Source organism: Rhyacophila brunnea, unplaced genomic scaffold (assembly GCF_057557595.1).
Source record: "Rhyacophila brunnea isolate RB1 unplaced genomic scaffold, BYU_Rbru_1.0 scaffold_3, whole genome shotgun sequence".
In the NCBI taxonomy this organism is placed as follows: domain Eukaryota; kingdom Metazoa; phylum Arthropoda; class Insecta; order Trichoptera; family Rhyacophilidae; genus Rhyacophila; species Rhyacophila brunnea.
The window spans coordinates 1,333,332-1,352,470 of record NW_028232965.1 but is presented as its reverse complement, the minus strand read 5'-3'; the positions used below and the strand labels follow the sequence as shown (position 1 = coordinate 1,352,470).

Here is a 19,139-nt window from a genome sequence, read left to right as displayed (position 1 = left end):
TCGACAAGAGGTAATTATGACGATTTCTCGAGAGTTTTTGTGATTTTTTTTTTTTTTGATTTCTCGAGATTCCCGAGAATCTCGAGAAATGAACAAATTCGAGAGATTATTGGCATATTTTATTCGGTATGAATAAATTGACGTTCTAATGATGGCGTGCATGTTCAACAGTCAGACCATACCTCTATACAGTTGAAAATGTCCCTCTAAGGCGGACAAAACCGGTCCAGATATTAAACGAAAGTGGCATAAGTACAATAAAAATTTGAATTTTATTCAATTTAAAAGAAAACAATAATCTATACAGCTAGTTGAATTAATAACGCGTATTTAAATTATTAATATAAATACCATATAATTTAAATATCCATTAAATAAAATTGAATACATAGAATACCTAATTACATGTACATTTTGGGAGAAGAAATACACCCATATGTAATATAGAATATAATTATTAATCTTTTTTGAAATATATAGAAAATACAGAAATATAATTTAGAGTTGAAGTCACAACAATATGAATTATAAATGGCAAGAAATCGATTTTAGAATGAGCAGTCTTTGTTATGAAGCATTGTTTGAAATATAAACCGCATATTAAAAAGAGATTTGAGACAATGAGAAACAAAACCACCCATATCCATAAAATGAATTATTAGTAAATGTTTTCAAATGAAAAATATACATATATAGATAGTTAACATATCATAGAACGAACATAATAATTTATGATGAACCAACGGATCAAACCTAGTTTGAGTGTTGACCAATTTTTAAAGAAAATATCAATGGATTAAAATGCGACGTAGATTAGAGCAGACAAAAATTGCTAGTTGTTGAATTGATATATAATAAATTTGAAAGTGAAAAAATATAGGATAAGCACTTGTCTAGGGAAGTCATTGAATATTAATATTCTACTTGATTGAGAGTGAGTTCAGATGAAATTTTTATATGAAACCTTGGCCCATTTACATATTATTATGTAGAATGTATAATTTTATAAGACTATGTTTAATATTTATGTTTTTATTCGGAGTCTTCTTAAATTTATTTATATTTTCCAGAAAATGTTGTGGACATCTCGAACTTGTAATTTATACATTTTGCTAATTGAATTTTAATATCTTAGGAAACCCAAAATTGTCTTTAGCAATATTTTGATTCCTATAGCCTCATTTTATTCAATTTGAATTGTCATATTTTAATGAGTCCTTCTATTAAGTGTCGTTTAAATTTGCCTGAATATTGTCTGCCTAACAAAGTAAAAACTCACTTCATTTTCATAGAGTAGGTAATAAACGTTTTCGCTAATTTTCGGAACGTATGTTTGCCGTTCAAGTTTCAGAATGTAATAACGTAGCGTAAGAAAGCTTCTGTGCTACGCCACTTGCCGACTAGCCTTGCAAACGTAATCTGAAAGCTTTTATATAAAATTTACGAAAAGACTGTTACATTACAAGAAATCCCTCGTACACATTGTAATTGACCGATTATTAGCGTCGAACAAAAACCATAATCTAAACTTGATGTATATCTAATGGGTATTCCGCCACGGTTCTTTAATTTGACGAATATCTTGGAGACTTTTTTTTTTTTTTTTTTTTTTTGTGATTTTACCGAGGCTTTGACTGCGACTCGCTGTCATATCGCCTCTTCTCTTCTAGAAGGGGATCCTTCGATCAGGTCCTCACTCCTATTCTGTTAAATGGCTTTATATTTATTTTGTCTAGCTCTTCCGTCTTTCTTTCTTTCTTCTTTAGACGCCAGTGTTTTATGCACCAGAATCGCTCTCCTCCGTATCCATCCCTTCTGTATTTTCGATACATCGTGTAATCATTGAATTTCAGATAGTCTAATTCAGACCTCAGCCAAGTCTCTGAGATTAATGCTATTGAAATTTTTTGTCTTATTAAGTAGAGTTCTATATCATCCTTTTTTTGCTTCATACTTCTGGCATTCCATTGTAAAATCCTAATTTGTTTTTTATTATCCATTTTGCTCCAGAACCTCCCCTAGAATTTCCTTTAAGTGTCCTTCTTTGAATTGTTTGCATACCCAGTCCACTGCTTTAATTATTAGTTGTTTAATGATCTGCTGCCAGTCTCCCCCTTTCAGCAAGACTTTCATAATTTCTCCCATCGCGTTAACCTCTGTCTTCCCCTTTGAATTTTTCTTATTTTTTGTAGGCTTTACGCTACTACCTGTAGATATTATTGTTGAGCCTGAAGCTTCTACCACCGCTTCTTCTTTCTTTTTGTTTTCCTTAGTTTTTTGAATTGTTTCGCTTTCATCTCTTCCTACGATTTTTTTTTGTTTTAATATGTCAGCATAGCTATTATTTAACATATTTTTTTTTGCTTCCTTGAAAGGTATGTTCATTTTTTTCATTGCTTCTTTGCAATTCTTTTCCTCTTGCCACTTTGGGCATTTTTGGCTGTTTGCCGCGTGGTTACCTTTGCAATTGATGCACGTAATTTCCTCATTTTTTCCGCAGGTTTTGTGGTTTTCACCACACTTAGGGCACGTTTCTACTGTACGTCCGCAATTGTTCGCGATATGCCCATATCGCCAGCATTTGTAGCATTGCATAACCCTGAATACATACGGTTCTACAGCAAAAGAGACTCCATATATGTAAATTGTTCTCGGCAATATTTTCTCCCCAAATTTAATACTGACTGACGAGGTCTTTGTCAGCTCTCCTGTATCACCTTTTCTTGTCAACCTCTTAAGGTTGATTACTTTTGCATCACTTTTGATTTCCATTTGCAGTTCTTGGAGGTCCATATCAATATCGACTTTTCTTATTACTCCATAAGAGCAGGAGTCATTCTCTTTGGTCACAAAACCGAGATCTTTGAGTTCTCCAGCTTGTTTCACTTTATCTGCTTCTTTTTCGTCTTCTACTTGGATGTACGTCTTTAAATTTTTATTGTAAATTTTCTGTACTTTTACTCCTGCCTTATGCAGCATCTGCGCTATTTTCAATTTTAATGGAATTTTATTTCCCGTCGCTATCATGACGATGTTTTGGTTTCCCTTTGGAGTGACCCCAGAGTCTCTTCTGGGTTTTTTTCCAGAGGTCACCGTCTGCCATTCTTCTTCTTTTTCTCCAACCACTTCCTCTTCATCATCGTTTCTTTTCTTCTTCGTTTTTTTGGTTTCATTCACTTCCATCGTGGTGTTTTCCATTTTATTGCTTTTGCCGTTCACGCGGTCTTGGAATTCGCGCAACAGTGTGAACAAAAAACAGTGTGGACAACCCCTCGCTTCACAGCGTTTGACGCACTCCCCGCACAAAGTGCACTATCCGTGCAACAATAAATATTTTTCACTTTTTCTCAAGCACTGGCACTGATTGTCAAAATCACATGGGACCACACATGTTGAGTTTATTGTCAAATTCATTTACAAACAATATTATTTTTGTTGTATCCCGTATTTATAACCGTTCGCGAGTAACCAGGCGAATAGCGTCCCGAATACGCAAGCGAAGTTGTACAACCTCACTCCACCGCTGTTGGCTTCCGACTGATCTTGGAGACTTACTCGTATGGACGTTTACTAAAGCGAATTTATTGTAAATGATACTGTAGTTTTACTTATTATTATTACTACCATGTCCGTTCCTAATAAGTTCATAATTACAGGCCTCCACAGAGTGGAGGTTTTGTATTACCTAGCAGGTTTTGTTTTTACGAGAAATGGATGTTACCCACTTGCTCAATCTATTAGGTCCATACTCTGACTCATTAACAAATTGAAAAACAGTATGCGTACTTGCCAGATATAGCCAGTTATAGACCGCGCGGCTAGATACCGTGAGCGTAGTTTTACTAGTAATATAATACGAAATATTATGTACTTAATTGAATAACGTAGAGTTGAAAAATGCAATCAGAGAAAACTCTGAAGTATAAAATATGCGCATTCTTTATTATGATTATTTTTATCTTTAAAATTTACTATAGGTACTTAAATTCTAAAATATATAAATGCACGAATATGTATTTTTAAAACCATTTAGTATTAACTATTATTATTATTTAAGTATTAACTTTTATGTAGTCAAAATTAGAAATTTGTATCATTACATGATTACATGAATTGTATTATAATAACATATTAAAATCATGTGGTTCATTAAGCTACGAGTATTTGATGATCTTTTATTCATTGGTACTATTGTTGCCGTTGAATAGATTCTTTGTAAAATATTTCAAATTGTAACATAAAGATGGTCTACCTACTACCAAAGAACAATTTACATGATTTCCGCCGAGTTAAATTAAATAACTGTTCTAGTAGTCCTCGACGGCTCGGTTGAGAGAGATCAAATCAAATTGAAAATCGATATTTACTGACGCATCTCATTAGGTGAATGGAGCATTTCCCCCACATCCTGAAACGGGCTCCCAGACCAGGATATTTGGCGGCCCCCCTACCTATTGCAAGGGTTAAATGCAGTGTGACGCTTTACAAAAACGTTTTTCAAATAGTGTTCCAGGTAAAATTAAAGGTATTCGGTGTATTTTTAGCATTTTTTTTCATATTTTACAATAAATCCGGCAATAAAATCGACACACAATAATCAAAATTTGTATCATACAACCATATATTCTAAAATGTTAAGACTGGAAGTAAAATAGCGCATTAGAGAAAAATTGTGATGTGTGTTTATCTCATTTGTCAAGTCGACCCGCCACGACGCCCCCCCCCCAGACCCCGGGCACCAGGCTAGAGCCCCATCAGCCCCCACCTTGTAGGGGCCATAAAGTGGAGATATAAGTACCATATTTATTGCATTAATACAATTTTAGAATTCTCTTTTATGTTGGTAACTTTTGATTATAATGAATACTGGTAGATTTGAGCATTGTCATATTCTATGTTTCATATATGTCAATATAGAACAACCACTAAATACGTAATATTAAAAAGAATTTTACAACGTTTTTATTAGGGCGTATTCTTATTTGTCAGGTGGTTGTTTATCCAGTACAAATCTTGAAATCGATTCTTAACTAACTTCCCGACTAGCTAAACATTTGAAACTTTTAGAGTATATCAGAACACGATGCAAATGCATTTTTTTAATACTTTTAGCCATCTTTAAGTAGAATTGAATTAATTTTCAGTTAATTCTGTTTTGTATGAAAAGTTATTTCGGAAGTAATCCGTAATCCAATCCACTATTATTGGTTGCTAGGGGTCTGGGGTCCTAGCAACTAAATTATTAATATATACGTGCGTTACTATGGAAATCAATATGGAATGTCAAAATGACATTTCATTATTATTTCTATCAAATACATTTTTTTTGATCGTTTAAGCTAGTCAAGTCAAGTTTAAATGATTCAACAGAAATTTTAAAAACGTTGTATATAAAAAGTTGTTTTTATCTTGTAATTATTGTGTATTTAGTGGCCATACTATTATGTTTAGCATTGTACGAAGTAATGTCAACTTACGTGGAAGATACGAACCGACATACTGAGTACACAACGATTATTATGAAAGCCACCTTCGGAGTGCTTACCAAAACAATGCTGCAAGTTCTTTAGTGAATGCGTGCCCAAAGTAAATTTTCTCAAGCACTTATATGCCCTCCAGACAACAAACTCAAAACATAAACGCTTTGAACTTTATGTGTGGCATATTTTGCGAGCATTTAAATGTGGCGTCGTCTCTGAAGTAAAAAGTATTTATGTTTATGGTTAATTACGTTTACTATTTATAATAAAAAATCGGTGTGTGTGTACATATGTACGCGCGTTAGAAGTAATACTTCTTTGGCGTAACAAAACTTGTGATAAACTAGATTATTCGACTAGCTCTTAATTATCTTGTTAAATTACACACTCAAGAAAAATGACCGCTTATCGGAACGCCGTTGGTTTATTTCTATACACTTTAACTTATATTCTAAATCTAAATTATATAAGTATTTATCGTTGTTTTTATTTTTAAAGTAACAACTGCCACTATGACGTTTCATAGTTTGTTTAGGTAAGGAATTGCAAATGGCCAACAATAATAAATTCGTTTCCTAGGCAACGGAACAATTCTTTGTATATATAATTATAAATTCGCTGCCTAGGTAACGGAACAATTATAAACTATATAATATTATACTGTATAATTATCACGATTGCGTTATCATACTGCGGCGTAAAGGCAGTGCATTCGGCTGATAACCGAACAATCGTGGCTCGAATCCAATCGAGTGCGATTTTTTTGGTGAAAAAATAAATTATGTGTTATATGTCACACGCCAAAAATACACTCTGATCTGATTTTCCATACGCGCCTAAAGAAGTACAACTTCAATAAAATGTGAGTTTTTGGTTAATCGAATTATAGTTAATTAACATCATTATAAAGATATATTTATATTGAATTGTTTTTTTAAGATTTACTATGCACGTTCATAGAAATTAGTTCTGAATACAGCCAATGTTTAGTATCATCTAATTATTTTAATTCTAACTTTATCAATTTTTATCATATTTCATCTTTTAATTTACCATATTATATGAAAAATAAAACGTATAAATATAATGTAGTATTTATTTAAGTACCTACTTGATTTTAGTCGCGGGTGCCACTAAGCTTTTACTGGCACTTCTAAATAATAATGATATGTCTTAATCCACATATCAGTGTTGAATATGTCTATATAAGCGGAGGAATCTCATTCTGATCGCTATTAAGTTTAATTATTATGAATATGCATTACGTAGTATCAATATGATAGTGTTTAATTAAATATATATATTTAAATGAATGAAAACTGTTTGTTTTTATCGGGTATTTTTCGTGTGTTTAATTTTAAAAAAATATCCCTTCCGTGGCTATGATTACGTTTAGTAATAATTTTATTAATGAACCCACGATGGCCGCGCGGCTTAAGCGTCGGCCTATAGCGTCGTGGGTCGTCGTAGAGACTCATATGATCTTATTAGGATCGGACATGGTCACATAATAATAGTAATAATAATAAGTTCCTACCATTATAGTCAGTTTTTATTTTGATTCCAAAGTAAATCATTATGCACTATATATTTTATATTTTTATTATGTTTCCCGAACTATGCTTTAAATTGGTAATAACATTATAAAAACTTGATAAAGTCGGTCAAAATTTGTGCTAACTTTCATCCCCAGTTTTCTTCGAAATATTGCATAAAATTGCCTAATAAACTTGAACAAACTTCCACTAATTAATCGCATATTTTCATGTTTAAATAACTTTTAATGAAAAAAGCTCGGTCTGTTTCAAAACTGGACGACAGAATTATTTAGTGAACGTCTTTTAGTTTGGTTAATTCGAATCCCTGGGGTCATTCAAAATGTATGGATTGATATTTGGTGAACTCCGCTAAAAAGTCACCGTTAATTATACATTCTTCCGAATCACCCCCTTGCCTGTTACCCTCGTCAAAGAAAGCTAGCTCTACATGGACAGTATAATTTAGTGGAGGGCAAAGAAAAATGACATGGTTTTTTGAATAGCTTATCGAAAATTTACGAGCCTGCGTTGGTCTTTGGTGCCCGTGTTATATCGATTGACACCACCAACACAGCTACAGAGTAGACGATTAAATACCAGTCTAGAGGGATGGAGGTAGGCTGTTAAGATCCACCATTAATAGTGCACACTAGCACACAGTCATACGTATTTGTTTTCATTGAAATAAGAAAATTATTTACAGACGGTAGGTATTAGTTAGTTTTTAAATTTCAGTTAAGTTAATAACAGTCAGAAAATACTATCTATAAAATATCTAAAATTATGCAATTAAATCATAATTAAATAAAAAAGATTTCAAGTTATACACATTTTTTTTTATAAAAATCGATGTTGTTTAAAATAAATAATAAAAATATCGAATCTATGAATTTGTCCAAAATCTCTTCATGAAATTATAGAAAACTTAATAAACTAAATTTTAATAATACATATTACCATAAAATAATATGTAATAATAAGATGGGATCCTTTAAAAAAAACACATTTTATAACATTTTTTTTTAAATTGTTAGTTTATCTTTGACTTAAGATAAAAAATATTTTTCTTTTTAATGTTTTCAGATACATATTAATTAATTAATACAGTTGAAATTGTAAATTATCAAAAAATGTCTTAAATTGCAAGCTTCATATTTTTCCGTTAGGTGCCTCTGCTGGTATTCTGCTGGTATAAACATCGCCCTTAAGGTAATTTCATTTTAAATATAATCCAATGATTTTCCTATGCCATAGCAGGATATTCGAGAATTTTAATAATTTAAAATGTCACAAATTGTAAGCTACGTATTATTCCGCTAGGTGCATAATTATGGCAGGTAAAGACTTTGCCTTAATGTTGGATTTGAAATTACACCTTTCACTTTTCGGTATTTTCATATATATTATTCTTCTTCTTTATATAATGGGGAAAAACACATTAAAAATATCGATTCCTTGTACCTATATAAGCTCAGGCATTGATTGAAGAATCATTAAACGTGTTCATGACATCACTGATCATGGCGGATAAAAACAAAATTTAATTTATGCAGACGTCAATTTTAGTCATTCCTATTACATTTTCATAATTAGATTCTTCTTATATACAGGTTGTAGGTATAAACTTTATTATTATATTCAGAAATTGTGACCTAAATACAAAAACCGTAGGTAGGTATATTGGTGATTATAAAAATGTATTCAATATTATTATTGTATTTCTGTGATTCCTGGAATTGAAACCATCAAAATGCGTACTCGCAATCAAAGACTAGTGGGAGGAGATAAATATAAAACCATAGAGATTCCTCTTGCCTTTATTTTATAAATAAAATGCCTCCCACGCGCTGTCAAATATCGTTCGTAACCTTTAAGGTTTCCTCCCTAGCGACCGAAATGAATAATGTAAAGTGTGCTCCCCCTATCGCATCACAATAAAATATTAAAAAACTGGCAATGTTACATTATGCTGTGCTCGATTTTTAAAAATAAAATATTCTTTTATTGGAACTGAGACAATGTCAGAAGTTTAATATTGACTCAGCAGCCATAAAGAAAAAAAAGTATAACATTGTAATAACATAAAAAAAAACTCTCAAGTCTTATTCACTCAAATAAAAAACCTACATTAAGGTTTTTTTTAAATCTCTACTGTAAGGGGTTTGCACTAAATAATATAATTGTACAGATCTTAAATTATAATTTAATATAAATAACATTCAATTGTATAATTATTTTGTAGAATGATGATGTGATGCACCAAATATTGAATATTTAAAAATATGAATAGTTTGATTTAAACACAATAGGCATTAAATTGTATTTGAAAAAAGTAGCATTTTATTTAATACCACTTACCTTAGTTACTTAAGGAAGTCGGTAATAAAATTTTTAATTTTAAACAAAATTATGTATAATTTGGCTACTTACACAGTTACTTATTTTATGTATTTGTACGTATTTTAGCTATCAAGAACGTTAATAAACACCCTATACTAAAAAAATGAAACATCAATACTTTGGTTAATGTTGAAAAAAAGATTAGTAAAATTAATGATTATTTCAACTGCAAGACAATTCGTGTTGGTATTTTGTTGTTAACGTTTCGCAATTATAAAATAAAACGTTTTGCATTAGTGTTACAAGCAAACACTTTATTATACATTAGACTATTATATTAGAGTATCATTCTTTATAATATTTACATGAAAAATCACAAATAATCTGTAATAATATTACAGTAAACATATTATGGTGTATCAAAATAGGTATTCACCTTTCAATGCGCAAATACACAACAAACTATTTTTCTGTGACTGCCAATTCAATCTTTCCGAATTGTCGCCAAATATATTGTATTACGAAAGTTCACAATCCTCAAGTACACATTCTTTGATAAAATTAATGTATTAATATCGATACATTATATGGAAAGGAAAAATACACGTTGGGCATAATGCGGAAATACCACAAAATAAAGTTAAGAGTTCGGAGCCTTCTTATAGCATTGGATCGATCCCGGCTTATAATGATATCAATATATCTAGGTAAGTGGCTACAAAAATCGATAGAAAAATAATCCTGAGTGCATTGAAAATAAATTAGTGAAGTTATTTTTATTTCTTATGAACTTTTATCGTTTCATATAAGCATGCACGATATGTTCGAAAGCTCTACGGTAGGTCTACGCCATACTGAATATACGGCGCAAGTAAAGTGAAATAATTAAAAATGTTTTACATTTCAGTGGTCACATTTGTATTCTTAAATATTTTACTAATATATTATGAGCTATCATTCGACCGCTTGCGATTTAAACATAATATCATATAAATCATAGGGAGTCGTGTTAGATTGCATGAAATGTGTAAACTTTTTGGCTGCTTAATACTATGAAGTTACGATCAAAATGTACGAATTTACAAATACACATATTGTCTGAAATGCATCACGCATAAAAATATCAGTCAAGAAGTTGGTATAGTAATTTTTTGGTTAAAAAATCCTATTATGGTCCATAGACACTCGTCAGATCAACATCAGGTCTTGCCATACCTATGTACCGAAGAACTGGACCATATAAAATAATGAGAGATGATTTTTGGAATTGGGATATTGAGAAGGAATTGTTTTTCAGTTACTAGTTTTATTTATAAATAAATTATCGATGAACTTTACCGAATTTAACATTCAAAATTTACATTATTGTGCATTCGGATACTTAATAAAACTTTGTCGATGTGTATAAAAAATAGCTTACCAGACGAAAACAACAGTACCTACATACTTGCAAAATGGTGCAAAAACACTGTATTAAAATATTATGTTATCTCACCTTTCGAAAGTCGCTCTGGATGACCATGGGGGGCTGGTCCTTGAGACTCCTGGGGGGCGGCGCCCTCCCAGGTGACGCTGTAAGGTCCGGCACACTGCGCCCATTTTCCTGGAAGAAGAAATTCTTATAAGTACCTATGGCGTGTTTTGTAGTGTAATTTTATTAACATAGTTTAAAAGATATGCTTAATTCTTTCAAATTATTTTAAATAAATCACTGTTGGTGTCTATATTTTTTTTGAAATGCGTCTTCCCTGCACTAAGATTTATAATATGTTTAAATATACATACTAATAATAACATTGAAGCGTCAGTCTGTGATTTCTATATAATTATATTTTGATCAGCTTTTTAACTATTTCCGTGATACGTACCAAATCACAAAATAATAGTTTGTTTTTACGTTATAAGTCAAAACTACTTGGTCAATGTTCCCGACATTTATTAATTAATTGATTTAACAATTTTAGCGACCTAGGATGTACTTTTACCAATTTGTGTCGAACAGAGAAAATGCCGCGATTAAAAACGATCGCTTTAAAAATATTTTGACAGCTTGAAATTAAATAGAAAATGTCATATTCTTACCAGACCTAACGCTACAATTATGGCCAATAATTATTGCCTGTGAAGTCTTTATTTATCGTGACGTTTGGCTTCATAGCTGTCGCTCAAACAATATTTATTATTTTAATTCACAATGAAAATACGAAACAAAAATATTGTAAATACAATCTATAGCTTATTAACCAATCAGACCAAACAGAATTTTAAATAGTTTGCGGTGACACTGGTGAAATTAAGAATAACTTTTTAGGATAGCCACCAAGCTTTTTTGAAAAAAAAAACCACAATTTTGAAAAACCTCAGAAACGTACATAAACAAGAAAAAAATTGAACCGATTCATTGATCATAAAGCTGATTGCCTCCTGATTGGTGGAATTTAAAGTACTCAGGCTTAGCGTATATATAAGAAATAATTCGCATGAATCGTAGACGGATCGATAAATTATAGACGAAAGCACTCACACGGAAAGTGAAAGACGTCAGTTCGAGTCCCACTTGGTTTTTCTAGAATTTTTTCTAATAGGTATGTGCTACTGAAGTTTTTCAAATTTGTGTTTTTTTCTATTATAAAGAACCTGACATTCTTAAATATTATGTACATTCAGTACTGAACAAAAAAAAAAACATTTTTTTTGTATATTTTACATTAGAAATATAAGCGTATGTTATAAGTCAATTACAGTAGGCGTGAAGAAAATCCAATTGGTAGGTGAATTGTTGTGTGTAATAGCTATTTTTGATTGATGATTGCTGATGGTCTGCGTAAATATATGAGTCGCCTAGAACAGTGGTTTTTAACCGGCGAAATTATGAAAGCGTGCTATAGGTATGTACTGGATAAAAAGTACGCATGCCAAAAAAAAAAATACATCAGATAATGTTTCCTTCGCTTCATGTGTCAATTATGTTCATTTAACGTTCTAGAGTATATATTTTAACACTATTAGAAAACAATATTGCAAGTTATTTGCCGGCTTTTCAAACAAGCATCGTCCTAATAATAATTATACTTGACCCACCCTATAAACACAGCACCCTTGGTGTCAATTTGATTACACATTTCATATAAATCAAACAAAAAGTAGGTTATTGGTTAAATGATTTATTTTAACAGTTCCGTATCTCAAAAACTAATGAGTTGAAATTGTGTATAAATATAAAAAAAAAAACTTAAAAAACAATATATTCACCTGCATAGGTTGTATGAGTGTCTAATACATTTTCCAGTGCCTTTATAAGAATGTAGAGAATATTCTAAAAGTAAATAGTATCATGATACCTACTTTTGTATTTCATAAACCATCTACTACCTACACTCTACAGGAATTTTATGAGAACCTAATACATTCGCCTAGTATGAAAATAACATTATTCATTATTTAAATGTAGTAAGAACGCAAAAATTCTAAAAGGAATTGCCATTACCATGTAGGTACTATTAAAACTAATCAAAAACAATTTTCTTTAATTGATTATAAAGCAATATACCTACATAAATTCATGAGTGCCTAATAGATTTTCCAGTGCATCGATTGAATATTTGAAAAGTAGATTACATTATGATAATTTTATAATTTTTCACAAACAATCTAATAGCCTAATACATTTTTTTTTAAATATGCAATATCAATATTATTTTAAGCTTATTAATAAATGGGTGAGAATTAAAGAAGGCATTGCTATTTTTTCATAAACAATCTACCTGCAAGGGTCCTATGAGAGCCTAATACATTTTTTTTCATATGCAATATCAATATTAATTTAAGCTTAGAGCCGGCTCACAAGGCGCGTTTCTGCGCGCGAGTAATAAATAGGTAAAAATTCTAGAAGGTATTGCCATTTTTTCATAAATAATCTACGTGCGAGGTATCTTGTGAGAGTCTAATACATTTTTTTTAAACATGCAATATCAATATTATTTTAAGCTTAGGTGATAATTCTACAAGACAGTGCCATTTTTTTACAAAAAATCTACCTACAGGGGTCTTACGAGAGCCTAATACTCTAATACATCTTTTTAAATAATATGCAATATTATTTTAAGATTAGTATTAAAAACGTGAACATTTTAGCAGGCATTGCCACTAACCATGATAATTTAAAAAACTATTTTCATTAATTGATTATAATATAATATACCAATATACACCTACCTGCAATTGTTTTATGAGTGCCTAATATATTTTCCATTGTATATATTATTATTATAAGAATGACGTGAATATTCGGAAAGTGGATTGATTGCATCATGATACTTTTGTATTTCACAAACCATCTACCTTACGTCCTTCTATAATCTTTACCCATAATACCAGGTAATGATAAATGATGTATTTTGTGATTTTGTCTGCACGCAAAAAAACATTGTTATAATAATATACTATTATCTCATATTGTCTTATTAAGAAAACGGAAGAGAACAATAAATCTAAGGGTGCTTTCTTCAATAAAAACTTTTTTTTTTATTATTAGATACATTGGTTGTCTAGAAATGCATTGTTGGGAAAAAAATATACCTAGTTCGATGCATTTCTAAGAACAAAATTTTAACTTGGCTAACTGCGGCTCCCATTTGTATCGACATATTATGTAGGAACAATAATCAGGGATTTTCAACCAGCAAATATATAAATATGCAAAATATATAAATATGCAAATATATAAATATATCATTGTTTAATTGTTTAATAGAAAGATAATTATTTTATTATTTTTTCAAAATATTTTGAACCGGAACGCCATATGAAATATTCTGATGAGGCTCGAGAATTTTACGAGACATCTTGCTATCTTCTAGGATTCCACGAGAAGGAACGGTATTCTCGAGGAATCTACGAACCGGAACGGCACTCCAGTGCGTTCTGCCCCATTCCGAGCGCTGACTGAACTACAGGTCTAGAGTCTACACTAATCTTAATAAGCCATTCGAATAATGTATAAAATGATACCAAAAATCACTGTATTAAATTGATATTAAGTTTCGATTAAAACATTTATAATGTAAACCGAAAAATCATAACTGCATGCCATTATAACGAGGGGTGAGCTTAAAATCAATTTGAAATATCGAAGTACTTTAGATAATATTACCTGAGACCCAAGTGTTAAAGGCATAAGTTTATCGCTTAGTGAAAGCGGTTTATGTGTCCATGAGACGGTTCGTATTAATAACATAGTTATGACATTGTCTTCCGTTTCCCGGCCGCCATATCACTTTGCTTAGGGAAACTTTACACAGGGAAAACTTTTCCAGTTAAGTGCTTCTAGTATAATAATATGGATTACGTTGAAACGATAAGCTATAATAAATAGTATGTGGGATAATTTTTGGAGCGGCTAATTTAACATAGATATTTAGTAATACAACTGAATAGGTTTTTTTATTAGCTAAGCTAAAATGATGTATACCTACCAACTAATAATTGTATTGTCTGTGACCACTTGATAAAGTGTTTCATAAGTATCTTGTTTTTAAAAAGTGACCTCTATGAAATAATAAAGTTTGTATTATCATCAGTCAGGGCTCACCCACTGCTGGATGAAGGCCTCCCCATAGTACCTTCAACCCTTCTCGGTCTCCAGTTATTTGACGAATTTGTGAATACAGCGGGTTTTATGTTGGCTTGTAGACATTAATTTTTTTTTGTACACCACTTAATGACTGCATTAAATATTCAGCGGCCATCCACTTGCCGAGTAACATTTCAGCACATAGCCATTTCATCAGTTTGTTAACATCCTATCGCCTACTTTTCCCCCTCCTTATACAATTTTTCCGTTACTGTCCGTATGATTAGCTTCGCTTTTTTGTTATCTTTATTAAATTCATTTCCTTTTTGTTAATTTACTTTTGCCTTTTCTCTCCCCGGCACTTTGCATTAGAGATCTGTAAACTTAGTCAAAGCTCACTTGAGAGCGTGGCGACCTCAGTCTCGGGTAACTGCTCCTAGGATATTAACAGGCGTAAACAACTGTACAAATGCTTCACATCAAACGTAGTGCCTCGTGATACGCTCGATTAAGACCGAGTGTGGTGTGGGGTTTGGGTTTGGTTTGGAGGGCATGTTTGTGTTGCTCTAAACTTAGGTTGCCATAAATATAACGTTATAAAAAATGTTAATGGACGCTCTGAAACTTTCACCAATCTCGATAATTTGCATTGATTCAAAATGCCACATCATTAAAATAATTACAAGATAAAAAGAATTTTTTATATACATTTTCCGTTGAATCATATTATAAACATGACTTGACTAGCTTAAACGATCAAAAAATTTTGGACTTGATAGAAATAATACTGAAATATAATTTTAACATTTCATATTGATTTCCATAGTAACGCACGTATATATTAATAATCTAGTTGCTAGGACCCCGGACCCCTAGCAACCAATAATAGTGGATTGGATTACGGATTTCTTCCGAAATAACTTTTCATACAAAACAGAATTAACTGAAAATTAATTCAATTCTACTAAAAGATGGCTAAAAGTATTAAAAGAATGCATTGGCATCGTGTTCTGATATATTCTAACAGTTTCAAATGTCTAGCTAGTCGGGAAGTTAGTTAAAAATTGATTGCAAGATTTGTACTGGATAAACAACCACCGGACAAATAAGAATACGACCTAATAAAAATGTTGTAAAATTCAATGTTATGTACACACTAATGTAATTCACAAAAAATATCCGTCATTTATAACATCGAAGAGTTTACAAAGCTTTTCACTGCGAATGCTTCAAATATTATATACAGTCTGGAAATTGGGTGCATAATGGGTCTTGAATCGCCGCATATAAACTTTTTGAAAACAGTTACCTACTAATCTGAGAAAACATATTACGTTCGATAAATCATTGGATTATATTTAAATGATTATGTTTATATTTAAAATGAAATTATCTTAAGGGTGATGTTTATACCAGCAGAATAAAGCAGAGGCACCTAGCGGAAAAATACGAAGCTTGCAATTTGAGACATTTTTTTGATAATTTACAATTTCAACTGTATTAATTAATAAATATGTAGGATCTGAAAACATTAAAAAGATTTTTTTTTAAATCAAAGATAAACTTATAATTATTGTTAAAAAAATGTAAATTTGTTACATAGGTATGTCACGAATAACGTTATTATTACATTATATGTATGGTCATATTTATTATTAAAATTTAGTTTAGTAAGTTTTCATTTTTTTACTGTGTAGATTTTTGACTAATAATTCATCGTTTTAATATTTTTTATATTCATTTTAAAAAACATCGATTTTTATAAAAATATAAATGTGTATAACTTGAAATCCTTTTTATTTATATCGACAACGATTCTATTTACGTCGGCAACGATTTATTACCACGTTTTTCTTAACTTGTATTCTTGTTTGTCCGGTGGATGTTTATCCAGTACAAATCATGCAATCGATTTTTAACTAACTTCCCGACTAGCTAGACATTTGAAACTTTTAGAATATATCAGAACACGATGCCAATGCTTTCTTTTAGCCATCTTTAAGTAGAATTGAATTAATTTTTAGTTAATTCTGTTTTGTATGAAAAGTTATTTTGGAAGAAATCCGTAATCCAATTCACTATTATTGGTTGCTAAGGGGGTGGTCCTAGCAAGTAAATTATTAATATATACGTGCGTTACTATGGAAATCAAAATGACATTTCAGTATTCTATATTTGTTTGTTGCAAAATAGTAAAAAAATGATTTGTTGACATTTGCCTTATTTGTCCTAAATTAGTAATACATAGAATTGCCAAGTTTATATGATTCAACAGAAAATTAAAAAAACGTGGTATATAAAAAGTTTTTTTTATCTTGTAATTATTTTTATACAGCTTAGAGATCAATTTATTTACACTGAGTAAATACCAAAATCTGCCCTTAGGTGTCGGCGTCATCAAAATTATTCCGCAAGGCCGTCATATTACTTAATTGGCCCTCCGTCGAGCTGTCTCGGCCGATTTGAGCGAGTGGGTCACTCATTATGTAAGCGGGGATCTTTATATCGCCGGTCAGTGTCACCGCGGGCGGCGACGGGCCTCGTGCTCGACGTGTTGCATAACCACAGGCGCTGGCGTAGACCTGCCAACGCTACGGCCTACTACGCCAATCAGGGGCGGAACGACTTGACAGATTATGGAATTGATTTTTCATTCATTGTAATCTAAATGATTTTGGAACATAGCTGAAAATTGTTAACGGGGCTGTTGAAGCTTTGCGCAATAATACTATATTACATACCACGTTGAAGGTATTTATGTATTACGAAGTGTACAAACGTAATATAATTTACAACACACGATATTATGATTTATGTACTTATATATTAAAATAATTACAAGATAAAAAGAACTTTTTAAATACCACGTTTTTAAATTTTCTGTTGAATCATAATATAAACTTGACAATTCTATGTATTAATAAATGCTTATTTTGTACTTAATAGAAATACTGATTAAATATAGAATACTGAAATGTCATTTTTACATTTCATATTGAATTCCATAGTAACGCACGTATATATTAATAATTTAGTTGCTAGAACCCCTTTAGCAACCAATTATAGTGTTTTACTTTTTACGATTTTTTTCCGAAATAACTTTCCATACAAAACAGAATTAACTGAAAATTAATTCAATTCTGCTTAAATATGGCTAAAAGTATTAAAAGAATGCATTGTCGTCGTGTTCTGTTATATTCTAAAAGTTTCCAATGCCTAGATAGTCGGGAAGTTAGTTAAAATCTTCAATAGTTCAATACAAATCTTGGACAAACAAGAAAAAAATTGTACTGGACACGTGGTAAAATGAGTCATCGCTTTTTGCTAGCAAAAATTTATCAATATGCAATTTAAAATAAATAATATAAAACAATATAAAATTAGACAGTGACTTGGAAATGTTTGCTTATTGAAAATCAACTGGTCACAATTGTTCATACCAATGAGCACGGCACAGTGGAACGATAAATTGAGTTATATGCTTAATGAAACTTTTTTTTTATATGTAGAAAATAATACTTTAGTTTATTGTCTACCATACGCTATAACTCTGCTAAATTGACAGATTTCAAGTAAATAAAAGATAGACATTTTGTCGATGATTAGTGTATGTTTTTTTTTTTAATTTTCCGACCATGTCCGATCCTAATACGATCATATGGGCCTCCACAGAGTGGTGATTTATATTAACAGATTTTGTTTTTACGAGAAATAAATGTCAGCCACTTGCTCAACCTATTTGGTCCATACTCTGACTCAAACACAAATTGAAAAATAGTAATATGTGTATTTTGCCAGACCCAGGATTCGAACCTGGGACCCACGATGCTATAAGCCGACGCTTAAGCTACGCGGCCATCGTATGACTGTTAATATAATGTTACCTGTTAAGTTTTTTTTTTACATTTCGATACAAATATAAGAAAATATTTTGTGAAATATGGCCATCGTTTTAATTAGTGAACTATTTTTCTAACTTAGGGCGGCTGTATTCACCGCGGCGGTCCTGCACCACTATATTTACATACATCAACTTAGCATGTGCTCAATGGCGTTTGTGTACATCATTAATTCAAAGGCACCTGCTGAAGTACTTTAAACTTGATTTACGATCGCCCCCGCAGAGCCATACTTACACAGTTAGCGGGAGAATAACTGCATGCATTCTCGAGCTCGCGATGCTTCGTCGAGTGTTATAAATTTAATTGT

At 31.3% G+C, this 19,139-nt stretch overlaps 1 protein-coding gene across 1 annotated transcript in view; it reads right to left on the bottom strand.

The window, feature by feature from the left end:
- LOC147067730 (rho GTPase-activating protein 100F-like) overlaps nt 1–19,139 on the bottom strand; it is a 76,205-nt gene that overhangs the window by 35,192 nt on the left and 21,874 nt on the right. Inside the window, exon 2 of the mRNA XM_085952440.1 lies at nt 10,854–10,961. Coding sequence (XP_085808566.1) covers nt 10,854–10,961 — 108 coding nt within the window. The remainder of the gene's footprint in view (nt 1–10,853; nt 10,962–19,139) is intronic.